The sequence below is a fragment of the Schistocerca piceifrons genome, chromosome 2 (genome assembly GCF_021461385.2).
Source record: "Schistocerca piceifrons isolate TAMUIC-IGC-003096 chromosome 2, iqSchPice1.1, whole genome shotgun sequence".
Classification (NCBI taxonomy): domain Eukaryota; kingdom Metazoa; phylum Arthropoda; class Insecta; order Orthoptera; family Acrididae; genus Schistocerca; species Schistocerca piceifrons.
Genome location: NC_060139.1, coordinates 1,026,746,019 through 1,026,760,269, shown reverse-complemented (window position 1 = coordinate 1,026,760,269; position 14,251 = coordinate 1,026,746,019). Strand labels below are relative to the sequence as shown.

The following is a 14,251-nucleotide window of genomic DNA, read 5'->3' as shown; positions in this document are numbered from 1 at the left end:
AGAATACTACAGCAAAATCAAGGACAATTTAACTGAAGGCCATGTAGTAGTAAACTGTGATTTTTGAGAGAACTACTCTTTCGTAGTACAAGATGAAACACAACCACTCCACTGGACTACCACCTGAGCTACACTGCATCCTTTCATCATATATTATAAATGGGAGGGAAAACTAAAACATCTGCAGTATGTCTTCATATCAGATTGCCTGGTTTCTATGTATTCCAGAAAAAACTGCTAGAAATCATAAAGCAAACCTTGCCTTTTGCACTTAAAAGGATTACTTACTTTTCTGATGGTAGTGCTGCACAATATAAAAATAAGAAAAACTTCCTTAATTTGTGTTTGCATAAAACTGATTTTGAAGTTGAGGCAGAGTGGGAGTTCTTTGCAACATCCCATGGCAAGAGTGCATGCGATGGCCTTGGCGGAACTGTTTAGCAGCTAGCTGCTGAAGCCAGCTTACAAAGGCCATATGACCAACAAATCTTAACACCCAGATCACTTTATGTATTTGCCATGGAACACATTGACTTTGAATATTGCACAACAGAGGACTATGAACTGACCAACAAATACCTATTTCCTCGGTTTAGTGAATCAAAAGCGATTGTGGGAACACAAAAGTTTCACTCATATAAACCCTGCACAGAGAGTCAAATTACTGTCAAGCCTTATCATTTTAGTCTGGATGAGTCTCTTGAATATGTGACAACACTGAACCAAATAACACAGTCACATATGGAAAATATTGCTGCTAGTTTTGTGACAGTAGCATATGATGACACTTGGTGGTTAGGATGTATTGAAGAAAAATACAATAACATGTACCGAATAAATTTTTTACACCCAAAGGGTCCAGTCCAGTCTTAAGAGATATATTAGATGTCCCAGGAAATACTCTTTTACAAACAGCGAATCCAACAACAGCTACGGGGAGAACCCACACTTTAAGTGCTAAAGAAATGAAGTTGTCTTCTCTTGTTTTGGAAAAATATCTTAAAAGATCATAAAAGAAGCACATTTAAATTATGTTACACCTACCATCACTAAACACTAAGTTGTATAAATACCATGTGTATTAAATTTGTAAATACCAATTAGTATTATAAATACAGTTCTATCCATGCAAATATCAACAAGTTAATCTTTTTCCCAAGTGAAATTACTTATATGCCAGTTTCTAATATAAGGAACTTGTTGTAAATGATTACAAATAACACTGGAAAACCAAGAAAAAGATAATCTCTGCCATTTACAACTAAGGATGAAGGTGAGTGGCTTTATTCAAAATTTTAACTTGTAGCACGTATATTACCGATTAAAATGTGTTCACTTCCTTCTGATGCATAGTTAAAAGAATCATGAACATTAAATTAAAACAACACTACATCATTTAATGAATTAACAAACAATACGAGGGTAATGTTGTATAAAAAGGCTAACACAATAATTTAAGTTTGTTAGAATTACATAGGTCTACCTTGGTATTCATAGCCTAGAAATAGTCTGCTTTTCACCTCACTAGTGTGTATTGTGCTGGTAAAATATTACTTTATACAAGAACCCATTGAGAACCCATCTTGAAATTTTGCATGCATGTAGTCAGTTAGACTGGACAACATATATAATTTTAATAAAAAAAAATCCGAGGGTACGTAGTTTGGAAATATAAAAAAAATGTTTTTTGGAGTAGTTTAAAATTTTCATATTTAGGTAGCATAGTCGTGTTACATATCAAATTGAAGGGAATTCTTAGAGGAAAACAATGGTGAAGTTTGAGCTCTCTAGGTTGTATAGTTTTTGAGCTACAGCATTTTAAAACAATCATCGATTGATCAAAAACAGAGGTTTTTTTTTTTTTTATTTTTAAACCCTTGAAACTAAAAGACCAAAGGTCAGAAAAATCTGAAATTTCAAATTTAAACTAGTGTTAGTGGGTACACTACCGGTAAAAAAAAAATCATCCAAGTCTGAGAGGTCATGGTTCAAATCATGTAGTACAATTGGTTTGATTTGACATGGAATGACCCAACTAACATTTTCTACAAATTCATTAAAAAAAAAAAAAAAAAAAAAAAAAAAAAAAAAAAAAAAAAAAAAAAAAAAGGACAGATACAGACAGCAAAAGAAACTATAAGCAGGGCATACAGAATAGTGAGGAGGTAGAGTCAGTGTACAGAAAATGAGATACGAAAAAATGTGAGCAGGGCTGTATAGGCATCAACTATGTATTCGCACAGAATGTGAACTCCAGAGGAGCATAACAATCTATCTAGTAGTTTTCTGATTCTCTTTATCTGTATATCCTGTGGGGTCTTTTCCATTACATTGATAGATGTTGATTTCAAGTCCCAAACTCCTCATTAGTGGCATGCACTCATGATGTACATAGAATATCATGTATGGAGGAATAGAAAGAGACAAAATTGGTTCAATCTGTTGTGAATAACACACTCACCATGATGGACGCAAATGTAATGTTGTCTATTGTATTGGGTTGGTGCATAAGTTGATACCATTTTTCCATAAGTTTGATAAACACAACACATACTAATAACAGAAAATTTAGTCACCATCAATAATATATTCTCCTTCATTATTTACAAGAAACTACAAATGCTGGGGTAACTTTTCGATTTCGCAACTGTAGAAATCATGTGGTTTTGAGATGAAGAACTCGTCGGGCCATGTTCAGAGCAATTTTCATCCAGAAAGTAAGTTCCTTGAAAACTGTTTGATAGAGAGCATACAATGTGAAAATCTGAGGGCGCAAGTTTAGAATAAGGTGGGTACAGAATGACTTCCCAACGCAACTTGTGAATGTTGTTTTTTGTCGGTCTAGGAGAATACAGTCAGGCATTATGGTGGAGTAGCACCATTCCACGGAATCTTCCTGGTCATTGTTCTTGGATTTTGTCTGCAAGATGTTCCAGTTGTTGGCAATAAATGTCATACAGTGATAGTTACACCTCAGAGAAGCATTTCATAGTACACCACACCATCAATGTTCCACCGGATGTACAACATTATCTTTTGTGGACGCACATATGTCTTTGTATGGGGAATTGCTGCTTTGTTTCGACTCAACCATTCCTTTCTTTTCCTTACATTAGCATAAAGACACCATTTCTCGTAACCAGTAATGATACAGGATGCAAATGGTCATCATTTATGGATTTTAGAACCTTCCCCACTGCATTTAAATGTTGCATGACAGTGGAATGATCACAGCGAGGATATTCAGTAATCTAACTTTCTCTAGCCTGTGGGGAACTGACACGTACCTAGTGATGTCATTAGTAGGATGCTAATAATCTCTTTAATTATATATTCCCAAAATTGAGAAATGATTGTTTTGACTTTCTTCCTGTCTATGAACTATTCCTGAAAAACCTATACAAAGGAGATATCATTAAATTCGTTTTAGATATGTACCAGCGCATATCACTTGAAGCAGTTTCTTTCAGAAAAATTGCACAGCATAACTTGCACACAACCTTCCAAACAAGTTCAGAAGTACCGATGCATGTGTCTAGGCAGCTCCAATTACTTCTGTTTTAGAATTTTAAATGTGATACATTTTTAGATATATAGCTTAAAACTGGAAACAACATTACAAAAACATATATTTGTTATTCCAGAAACTTAATTTACACTACATTATACCTGATTTTAAAAGTGGAATTATTTTCACAGGAAATACTTTCATTAATGATACTGGCTTCATTCGCTGTAGTATGACATGTAGAATGCAGTGGCATTTCTTGTCTGTTGGAGCTGCAAGAAATAAAAATCCCATAGAAAACAAAGATTAGGAAGCAGAAAATTCTGTTAAGATGTATATTATTCACTGGTGTAATTATGATAAACATATTGACAGTGCATGTTTACAACAGAACAGGATTTACTGTGCAACTCAGACAACAGATTGACAAAATGTTTTGTAATATACATGAATGCTCTTGTGGCAACAGTTCCACAATTTGTAAATATTTTATCATGCTTCAATAGTCTGAAAACATGGTGATGCAGGATGTCAAAGGACAAGTGGCGTAACAATGAGAATAAACAAGAAAATTTAAATTTCACATGAGGCCATTTAACAGTGATATCTCACTAGGTGTTTCCTCTAACAGAAATACAGTGCCAGGAATACTACGGAAATTCCATATCTGTCTAGAAATGCAGCCACTAGATAATTCATCACAGACATGACAAAAAATACACAAGTGTAAAAAACCAAACAGTTTCTCATTCTAGTTCAAATTTAAAATCAATTAATCTTCATAATCAATCAAAACGTCATGCAGCACAATTGGCAGGGATATCTCTGGGGCTCAGTTACATGGAACAGGAAGGTTCTATTTATTCACAACCACTGGAAACTAATCCTTTTCATTCTGAATGAAAAACTTAACATTCTCACTTGTGCATGAATAACTATCAATAGTGCCATATGGTCTCCCTTAACTGCAGAGCAATTTGAGATTTCACTGAGGACATTGATGTGCACCTGGTGTCCTAGTCAAACACTGGTTGATGAAAATACAGCCCACATTCAAGCCTGTTCCTTCACACTGAGTGTCACTGCAGTAGCTTCCATTAATGATCTCAGCTACTGAGATAAGGATTCTTTTACCAGGCTTCAAATAAGCATCAGAAAAGGATGAAATTAACAAAGACAGAGAAAAAAACCATGGGCAAAACAGAGTAAACAGGTTATAATTCATGAACATAAACAGATATCTTATTTTAATTGTTGAGGAAGGAAGTGGAATATAACTGAGATTGTGCTTGTAATGAATTGTCATTTTGGATTATCTTGTTCCAAACACATTTCATAGACCAGTAGTCAGCAGACAATAGTGGGCATCACCTAAGAAGGTGGCCTAGTTTCAGACAGTTATGCGTATACAGTACCACCAATCATCAGCACAGAACAAGTTTCAGTCTCCTTCTAAGTAGCTTGTCATGAGTATTTCTGGGTGGCAATAACTGATGTCATTGAGACAATGCAGTCTTCACATTTCATTGACAGTACAATTTCATTAATTGTTGCTGACAGAAAAAAAATTTGTAGCACTGTCAATGTGATAGGTGTCTACATCAATTTCTGTCACTGTACATTAAGATCACTTCACCTTCATACTTCTCGCTAAACACACACACACACACACACACACACACACACACACAAAGTGGAAGCCCAATGAAACACAAGAGACATGCTTTACTCCCGCGTTGTAGCTTAACCATGGTATAGTGATATGTGGAATGACAAGTACTCCTGCCTTGTAGCATAACCATGGTATAGTGATATGTGGAATGACAAACTACGCAAGGGAAGTTTGGAAAGGCACACAATGTAAAGTCATACTGTACTATATATTCCACAGCAGTTATATTTAAAGAATATTCAATCAAAAACATTAAAAAACTTATGAATTACAACAATTGATAAACTTGATATGTTGGCGAAATACATGTTTAATTCCAAGGGTATGCATAAAACATTGTCCAAAATTGTGCTAAACACAGTCTCTGAAAATTATTCCGAGCACTTAGTTCATAAGCCCACTCGAATAGCAAACAGTTGCGTAAACACTCTGGACCTCTTAGCAACAAATATTCCTGAGCTAATAACAAGCATCAAAATGGATACAGGGATTAGTGAACAAAAGGTTGCTACTGCGAGACTGAGTATTGTTAACTTCCCAATACACTAAAAATAAATGAAAAATATACCTCTTCAAAAAAACAGATAAAAATTCACTTGACGCCTTTCTGAGAGACAATCTCCCCTCCTTCCAAATGAACAATGTACTGGTGGTGTAGACCTAACTGGCTTAAATTCAAACAAATAGTATTGACAACAATTGAGAGATTTATACCAAATAAATTAACAAACAATGCTGCTGATACCCCTTGGTACATAAAACGGATCAGAACGCTGTTGCAGAAAAAAAAAAACCATGCCAAATTTAAACGAGTGCAGGATCTTTTACAGAAGATTGAAATTTAGCAAGGACTTCAATGTGAGATGTTTGTGTAGTTTCCACAATGAAACTTTGTCTCAAAACCTGGCAGAAAATCCAAAGAGGTTCTGGTCGTATGTAAAGCATGCTAGCAGCAAGACACAGTAACGCCATCTCTACTTGACAGCAATGTAAACACCATTGATAACAGTGCTGCTAAAGCAGAGTTACGAAACACAGTCTTCCGAAATTCCTTTACCAAAGAAGATGAAGTAAATACTCCAGAATTTGACTCAAGAATAGCTGCAAACATGAGTAACTTAGGAGAAGAAATCCTTGGGGTAGTGAAGCAACTTAAATCACTTAATAAAAGTGTGGTGTGCGTACTGTAAGACCTTCAGTACACACACCATCAGATTATTTGACTTGTCGCTCTAACGAAGTAGGCGAGTCTCAGCAATATGTCTCGTGGTCTTATCATGGCGTGTTTATCTTCTGCCGTTAGGTCAGACGATAGAAATGCCACTTGCACGCTTAGAGTAGCAGGCTGACGGTGACCAACTTTAAACAGAACTTGATTAATTTTCACACACATTTATTAAAATAATAACAAGCATAAAAATTTCTTAACTTGGTTCTGGATGCTATTTACAATTGACAATCTGAAGTTCCTTTGGTATTGGTACGTTAATCTTATTCTCACATATATCTCTGATACTTGACAAAAGTGTCTATACATTAATCTTCATGGCTATGTACAGGAATATGGTAATCTTATTGGGCGCACACTGAAACTTGACTATAGACTGGTACAGACAAATGTAGAACTCGTACAGACTGTTGCAGACAAATGCAGACTGACTAATCGGAGGGCTGTACACTCGTTATACTACCTCATGCGTTCATGTATCACTGCGCGAGTGTGATCTGCGAGGAGAAAAGGTTCTACGTAAGCAGCAATCTCATTGGCTGCGTTACATATTAATAGGCGGATTGGCGGAAGCAGAATTTGGTCCGTCTCTATGGCACCGCCATCTCGTAGTGTGGAGATGGACGAGCGCTGCGCCTGTGCTGTTGTGCTTAGCGGGGCGCGCTCTAGTGGGAAAGTCGTGTATGCGCTGACTACGCGGAACTATGTACACAACAAAAAGCATGTCATCTGGTCAAGACTTTATACCATTAGGTTCCTTTCAAAGTATGCTGATGCAGCAGCTCCACACCAATCATATACAACTGCTCGCTTGACGAAAGATCAGTAGGTAGAGACTGGGAAGTTACACAGGTTACACACACAATCATAAGCCAAAGAGACTGGTACGCCTGCCTAATATAACGTAGGGTCCCCGCGAGCATGCAGAAGTGCCGCAACATGATGTGGCATGGACTCAACTAATGTCTGAGCTAGTGCTGGAAGGAATTTACACCATCAATCCTGCAGGGTTGTCCATAAATCTGCAAGAGTACGAGTGTGTGGAGATATCTTCTGAACAGCACGTTGCAAGGCATCCCAGATATGCTCAATAATGTTCATGTCCGGGGAGTTTGGTGGTCAGCAGAAATACTTAAACTCAGAAGAGTGTTCCTCAAGTCACTCTGTAGCAATTCTGGACGTGTGGGGTATCACATTGTCCTGCTTGAATTGCCCAAGTCTGTTGGAATGCACAATGGAAACGAATGGATGCAGATGATCAGGCAGGCTGCTTACGTACGTGTCACCTGTCAAAGTCATATCTAGATGAATCAGAGGTCCCATACCACTTCAACTGTACATGCCCCACACCATTACAGAACCGCCACCAGCTTGAACAGTCCCCTGGTGACATGCAGGGTCCATGGATTCATGAGGTTGTTTCTGTACCTGAACACGTCCATCCACTTGATACAATACTGACCAGGCAACATGTTTCCAGTCATCAACAGTCCAATGTCAGTGTTGATGGGCTCAGGCGAGGCATAAAGCTTTGTGTCGTGCAATCATCAAGGGTCCAGGAGTGGGCCTTCGGCTCCGAAAGCCCATATCGATGATGTTTCACTGAATGGTTCGCATGCTGATACTTGTTGGTGGCCCAACACTGAATCTACAGCAATTTGCGGACAGGTTGTACTTCTGTCATGTTGAATGATTCTCTTCAGTCATCACTGGTCCCATTCTTGCAGTATCTTCTTCCGGGCGCAGTAATGTCAGAGATCTGATGTTTTATTAGATTCCTGATATTCAAGGCACACTCATGAAATGATCATACAACAAAATCCCCACTTCATTGCTACCTCAAAGATGCTGTGACCCATCACTTGTGCACCGACAATAACACTATGTTCAAACTCACTTAAATCTTGATAATCTCCCATTGTAGCAGCAGTAACCGATCTAACAACAGTGCCAGACCTTTGTTATTTTATTTGGGCACTGACAACCACAGTGCCACATTCTGCCCATTTACATATCTTTGTATTTGAGTACGCATGCCTATATCAATTTCTTTGGCACTTCAGTGTATATTTATGAAAGGCAGTAGGAGTAATCCACTAAATTACAGGCCTGCATCGTTAACACTGATTTGCAGCAGGATTCTGGAACATATGTCGTGTTTGAACATTTTGAATTATCTCAAAGAGATCGCTCTAATGACACACATTCAACACGGATTTAGAAAACATTATTCTTGTGATACAGATTTAGCTCTTCACTCAAAGTGTTGAGTGCTTCTGACAAGGTATTTCAAATTGATTCCATACTTCTAGATTTCCAGAAGGCTTTTGACACTGTAACTCACAATTAGCTTGTAGTCAAATTGCGTGCTTATGGAGTATTGAATCAAGTTACGTGACTGGATTTGTGATTTCCTATCAGAGAAGTCACAGTTCGTATTAAGTGGCAAAAAGTCATCGAGGAAAACAGAAGTTATTTCGGGCATTCCCCAGGGTTGTGTTACTGGCAGTCTGCTGTTCCTCATCTATATAAACAATTTAGGAGACAATCTGAGCAGCTGCCTTACATTGTTCACAGATGAGGCTGTCATTTATAGTCCAGTAATGTCATCAGAAGGTCACAACAAAATGCAAAACGATTTAGAAAAGATATCTGTATGGTGCAAAAATTGGCAAATGACCCTAAATAATGAAATGTGTGAAGTCATCTTCATGAGTGCTAAAAAGAATCCATTAAACTTCAGTTACATGATAAATCAGTCAAATCTAAAGACCGTAAAATCAACTAAATACCTCTCTCTCTTCTCAGAGATACAGGCCCTGCAGACCACACACTGGATCAATGATCTGCTTCCACCGCCTTCTAACTCTCGCAGCCTCTCTCCAACCTGCAGAAATTCCTAATTCTGCGATGTCCTTCTCTATGTCATCTTTCCACCTTGTACGATGTTGGCCCAATGGTGTTGTTGCCTGGAGAGTTCCTTCAAATGCTTTCTTGGTGATTCTGTTGTTTCCCATTCTGGCCACATGTCCAGCCCATTGCAGTCTCCTACTTTTTAATTTCAGGATGATAGTGGGTTGCTTCATTAAGTGATAAATTTCATTGTTCTTTCGAATTCTCCATACGCCATTCTCCAACACAGGTCCCCAGATTTTTCTCATTACTTTTCTTTCGAAAACATTCGTTTTTTCTGTTTCATTCTTTGTAAGCGTCCAGCTTTCTGAACTGTGCAGTACTATGGAGCAGATATTAGTGTTGTATATTATCATCTTTGTGGTGATTGACAACAAAGCTTTACTTTTGAGTGGGTTGCTTAGTGAGTACAGACATCTTGACCCTGAGGCTATTCTTTCATTTATATCCACTGTTATGATATTTTTACTGTTGAAACGTGATCCAAGGTATTTAAACTGGAGAACTTTTCTGAATTTAGAATGTTGGTCTATTTCAGAGTAAGGATTTGGGTTTATGATTCGACCTATTTCCATATATTTGGTTTTCTCTTGGTTAATCAAAAGCCTGATTTTGCCGGCACTGTGCCTGAGAGATCTGTACATGTCTTTCAGTTCTTCTTCAGTTTCACTAAGCAACACTATATCATCTGCATAAGCCAGGAGTTTTACTTCACTGTGTTCGAATCAGAGACCATTGTATAGATGTAAATTACTCACCTGAACCACTTTCTCTAATGCAAGGTTGAAGAGGACACATGAAAGAGCGTCTCCCTGTCGTAAGCCTGTTTTAACTGGAAAGGTGGGGGATATGAATCTTCTGAACTTCACTGCTGCCAGGGAGCCATCCATGCACAGTTGTATCATTCTAATGATTTTACTGGGTGTACTAAATTCTTGTAATGTGTTGTAGAGGCTACTTCTGTGGATGCTGTCGTAGGCTCGCTGGAAGTCAATGAAGAGACAGTGGGAGTTTTTGTTAAATTCCCAGTATTTCTCAAAGATCTGTTGTATAGTAAACAAATTATCAGTTGTGGAACGGCTTGTTCAACATCCAGCCTGGTAATCTTGAATAATGTTTCCTGTATGAGGTTCAAGTTTTTCCAGAATGGTCATTGACAGGATTTTGTATGTTATGTTCAGCAAACTGATTCCTCTGTAATTTACACATTCCATTCTGTTTCCTTTCTTATGCATGGCACAAATTATTGCAGTTTTCCAATCTTCAGGCAGTGTTTCAGTTTTCCAGATCATTGCGATAAGGTTATAAATTTCTTTGTGTAGTTTGCTTCCGCCCTCTTTTAACATCTCTGCTGATATCTGGTCCTCACCTGCTGCCTTGTTGTTTTTGGGCTTTTGAATGGAGTGGATCACTTCCTGTTCTGTGATTCTACATCCGTCATTATTGCAATTTAACATTTCTCAGAAATGCTCTTTTCATCTTTCTAGGATACCTTCCAGCTGTGTTAGCATATTTTGATTTTTATCTTTTATGAATACCTAGGAATTACAATTACAAACAATTTAAAGTGGAATGAATATGCAGAACACATTGTGGGGAAGGCAAAGTAAAGACTGTGTTTTAGTAGCAGAACACTTAAAAGATGCAACACATCTACTAAAGAGACTGCCTACACTATATTTGTCCATCCTATTTTGAAGTGCTGCTGCACAGTGTGGGATCCTTGATAGATAGGATTAATGGAGTACATTGAGAAAGTTCAAAGAAGAGCATCAAGTTTTGTATTATCGAGAAACAGGGGATAGAGTGTCACTGACATGGTACAGGATTTGGGGTGGGCATCATTAAAACAAAGTCATTTCTCATTGCGGTGGAATCTTCTCACAAAATTTCAATCACCAACTTTATCCTCCGAATGCTAAAATATTTTGTTGATCCCAACCTACATAAGAAGTGACGATCACATTAACAAAATAAGGGAACTCAGAGATTGAACAGAAAGATATATACGTTCATTTTTTCTGCGCGCTGTTCAACATTGGAATAACAGAGAATTTTTGTAAAGGTGGTTCGATGACCCTCTGCCAGGCACTTAAGTGCAATTTGCAGAGCATCCACCATGTAGATGCAGATGTAGATGAAACAGTGAACAACTAATAACACTGTAGTACAGAATACTGTACTTCATTATGGTACATAATGTACATGATTATTTACAAAACAGTTCAAAAGCTAATTTAAGTTAATTTTTCCACTCTTTAAAGAACTCAGCTAGCTTTTTTCGGCAGGTCATTTCATGTATTTTCTTTTGTGTGTATTGTTTTGTATTCATCAGGTGCAAGAACTGAATATGGTTTGATACACTCTGTCTCTCCATCCACATAATCACTTTGCTTATGTTATGAATAATTTCCAATGTACTGGGAACGTCTTCTATGCTTAGTTATTCTTTTTCATACCCATCTTCAACCACTTTACCATTCTGACATTACATACAGCGTCAATAATATCTTTGTAGTCTATGATCTCTGTAAACAGTTCCTCATTGTTAATGGCTGCCCAGTTGTCCAAGTCTTCAAGATCAATATTGCACTGCAGCATTGAAACCCGTGTTACTACAGTATTCATCAGTTTTATTTTCTTCAATGGAACACTTGCTTCAGCAATTCCTAAAACTGGCCAGAGTGATGATTCGCCAACACCAGACCTCCTGAATACACAAAGGTCTTCAGCTTCAAAAATTTCAAGAAAATTTTCATTTTCTCATCTGAATTTACTATTGAAGTGAGTAATTCACAGCAGTAACAGGTCTTAAATGGTCTTATGATGACCGAATAGAATGAAGTTTTCATTTTTCCACCATACAAATGCAACCCATCGGCAGATGGATGAACTGTACACGGACCTAGGATTAGTAGAACCTTTTCTCTCATCTTAAGGGATTGTAGATGTTTTCTCACTGATAAGCCACATGTCATCCACATATTCTTTAAATGCTTGTAAGTGAACTGTAATGATGACATATTTACGTGCTTTAAACAAATAGGGCATTTACTTTTGCATATACAAAGAGGTTGGAACTTATGGTTACCCAATTTACATCATATTCTGTAGTTTTTGCATTAAGAGTTCTGGCTGGAAACAGTCATAATTAAACACAATTCATCATAGTTAGACACTTGACGGTCACTTAAATTTTCATCTATCAATAATTTGTATAGAATATCAAGAAATTTGAAGCAGATTTACTGTGTCGTATTGATATTTCCAAACCGAATGCAATCCATTGGAAGCAATAAAGTCTCTGCTGCCAGGTAAATCAAATTGAAATTTTGCAGCTTGAACTTTAATAACTGGCCCAGGACAGGCACACCTTCACTTTAATTTATTAAAAACTACCTATAAAGATGTTTGTCACATTCACTGTATTTTTCTAGTTTTGTCATATCCCTGACCAATCCCGCATCACTTTCAACTGTGTTTATTCAAATTTATTCTATACTTCATCTAACCTCTAATTGTTCCAAATAATTTAAAAACAGTCTTGATTGCACCCGATGCTAACTTCTGACTGGTTTTGGCCTTTTAATGTTCCAAATAATTTAAAAACAGTCTTGATTGCACCCGATGCTAACTTCTGACTGGTTTTGGCCTTTTAATTATGAGCCATCATCAATGTTTGCACCATCTGGATGACAGCGATGGCACCTGGCCTGCTGTGGATGCCTCAGTTTTGGAAAGACTTTTGATTTGCAGCAACATACACTGCATATTTTTGTATTACAAAACTGTAAATTCGAATTACGCCAAACACAGTGCGTTAGTTTCCCGAGCGTTGAAGCCGAGGTTGCGATGTCATTTTCTAAGCCAATCAAACAGTATCTCATGCCACATGATCTCGTCAGCAGATGACAGCAGATATTCAGAGCATAAGACACGTGTTATAGTTAGCCAATAGCAAGATCACTGGTTATGTAGTGCTAACACACAAAGAGAAAAAGTTAACGGTTTATATTAATGTTAATAGGATAGCTAAAAGAAAAGCTAAGCTTTCACAGGTAATATTGATCTTTTTTGCATGTGTTATTTAAGATAAATCACACAAATGTGCCAGTAAATTTAAAATTATGACATAAATGTCTGGGATCGAAATTCTTGTAAGTGGCTGGTCCTCAAACTGCTCAATTTTAAACGCTCTGTGATTTAGAAATCCATCCCACTTTCTCACATGTAACATAATTCATCTCGCATAAAAAGAAATTTACTTTGAAAGTAACGCTTTTCGAACCACCGTTCGCAATACTATCTGGAGACTGTTAGAAATAGGTTCGATTTACCAGTTGCCAGAGAGCGCCAGAAAATAGGCATTATTGTGCGCAAGCAGCTGCAGTGGTGTAGGAAGCCCAGATGTAAATATGTATAAAGCAATAAGAGAGCTTACATTACAATATAAAAGAAACAGGGCATCAGAGGATACTCCCAAGAGCATCGGAATTTCGTAAACCACGCTAAAATGCAAAATTAGGCTTGAAGTGCACATTTGTTTTTTCCAGATTCACAATGAAGTAGGTCCCATCTGATATTAAGTTTTTCAGTGTGGTTTTTAGGATGTATATTTTCTTGGAGTACCAGTATTCTAACATCTCATTTTTGTTTCTTTATTATGGCATAATGCGACACATGGCAGAAGATGATAACGTGCACTTGAAATTCAGCAAAGAGTTGGAACTAACCAATACTGTGGAATGAAACACTTCGTTTCAAATAAAATGATTGCCTCAGGTGAAAGATTAAATCACTTAATGTAAACAGGGGTCACGTGGAGACTAATGCCCTCCACACTACAACTCAGACAACTCTGCGCATGAGCGTACCTGGCAGCTAGGGCACGCAAGAAAAAAAAATTTTCATTAGCATCTGGCTGCTTGCT

The 14,251-nt window shown here is 37.4% G+C and overlaps 1 protein-coding gene across 1 annotated transcript in view; it reads right to left on the bottom strand.

The window, feature by feature from the left end:
• The window catches only part of LOC124776089, a 147,669-nt gene that overhangs the window by 108,280 nt on the left and 25,138 nt on the right, over positions 1-14,251 (bottom strand). The window contains exon 4 of the mRNA XM_047250930.1: positions 3,670-3,780. Coding sequence (XP_047106886.1) covers positions 3,670-3,780 — 111 coding nt within the window. The remainder of the gene's footprint in view (positions 1-3,669; positions 3,781-14,251) is intronic.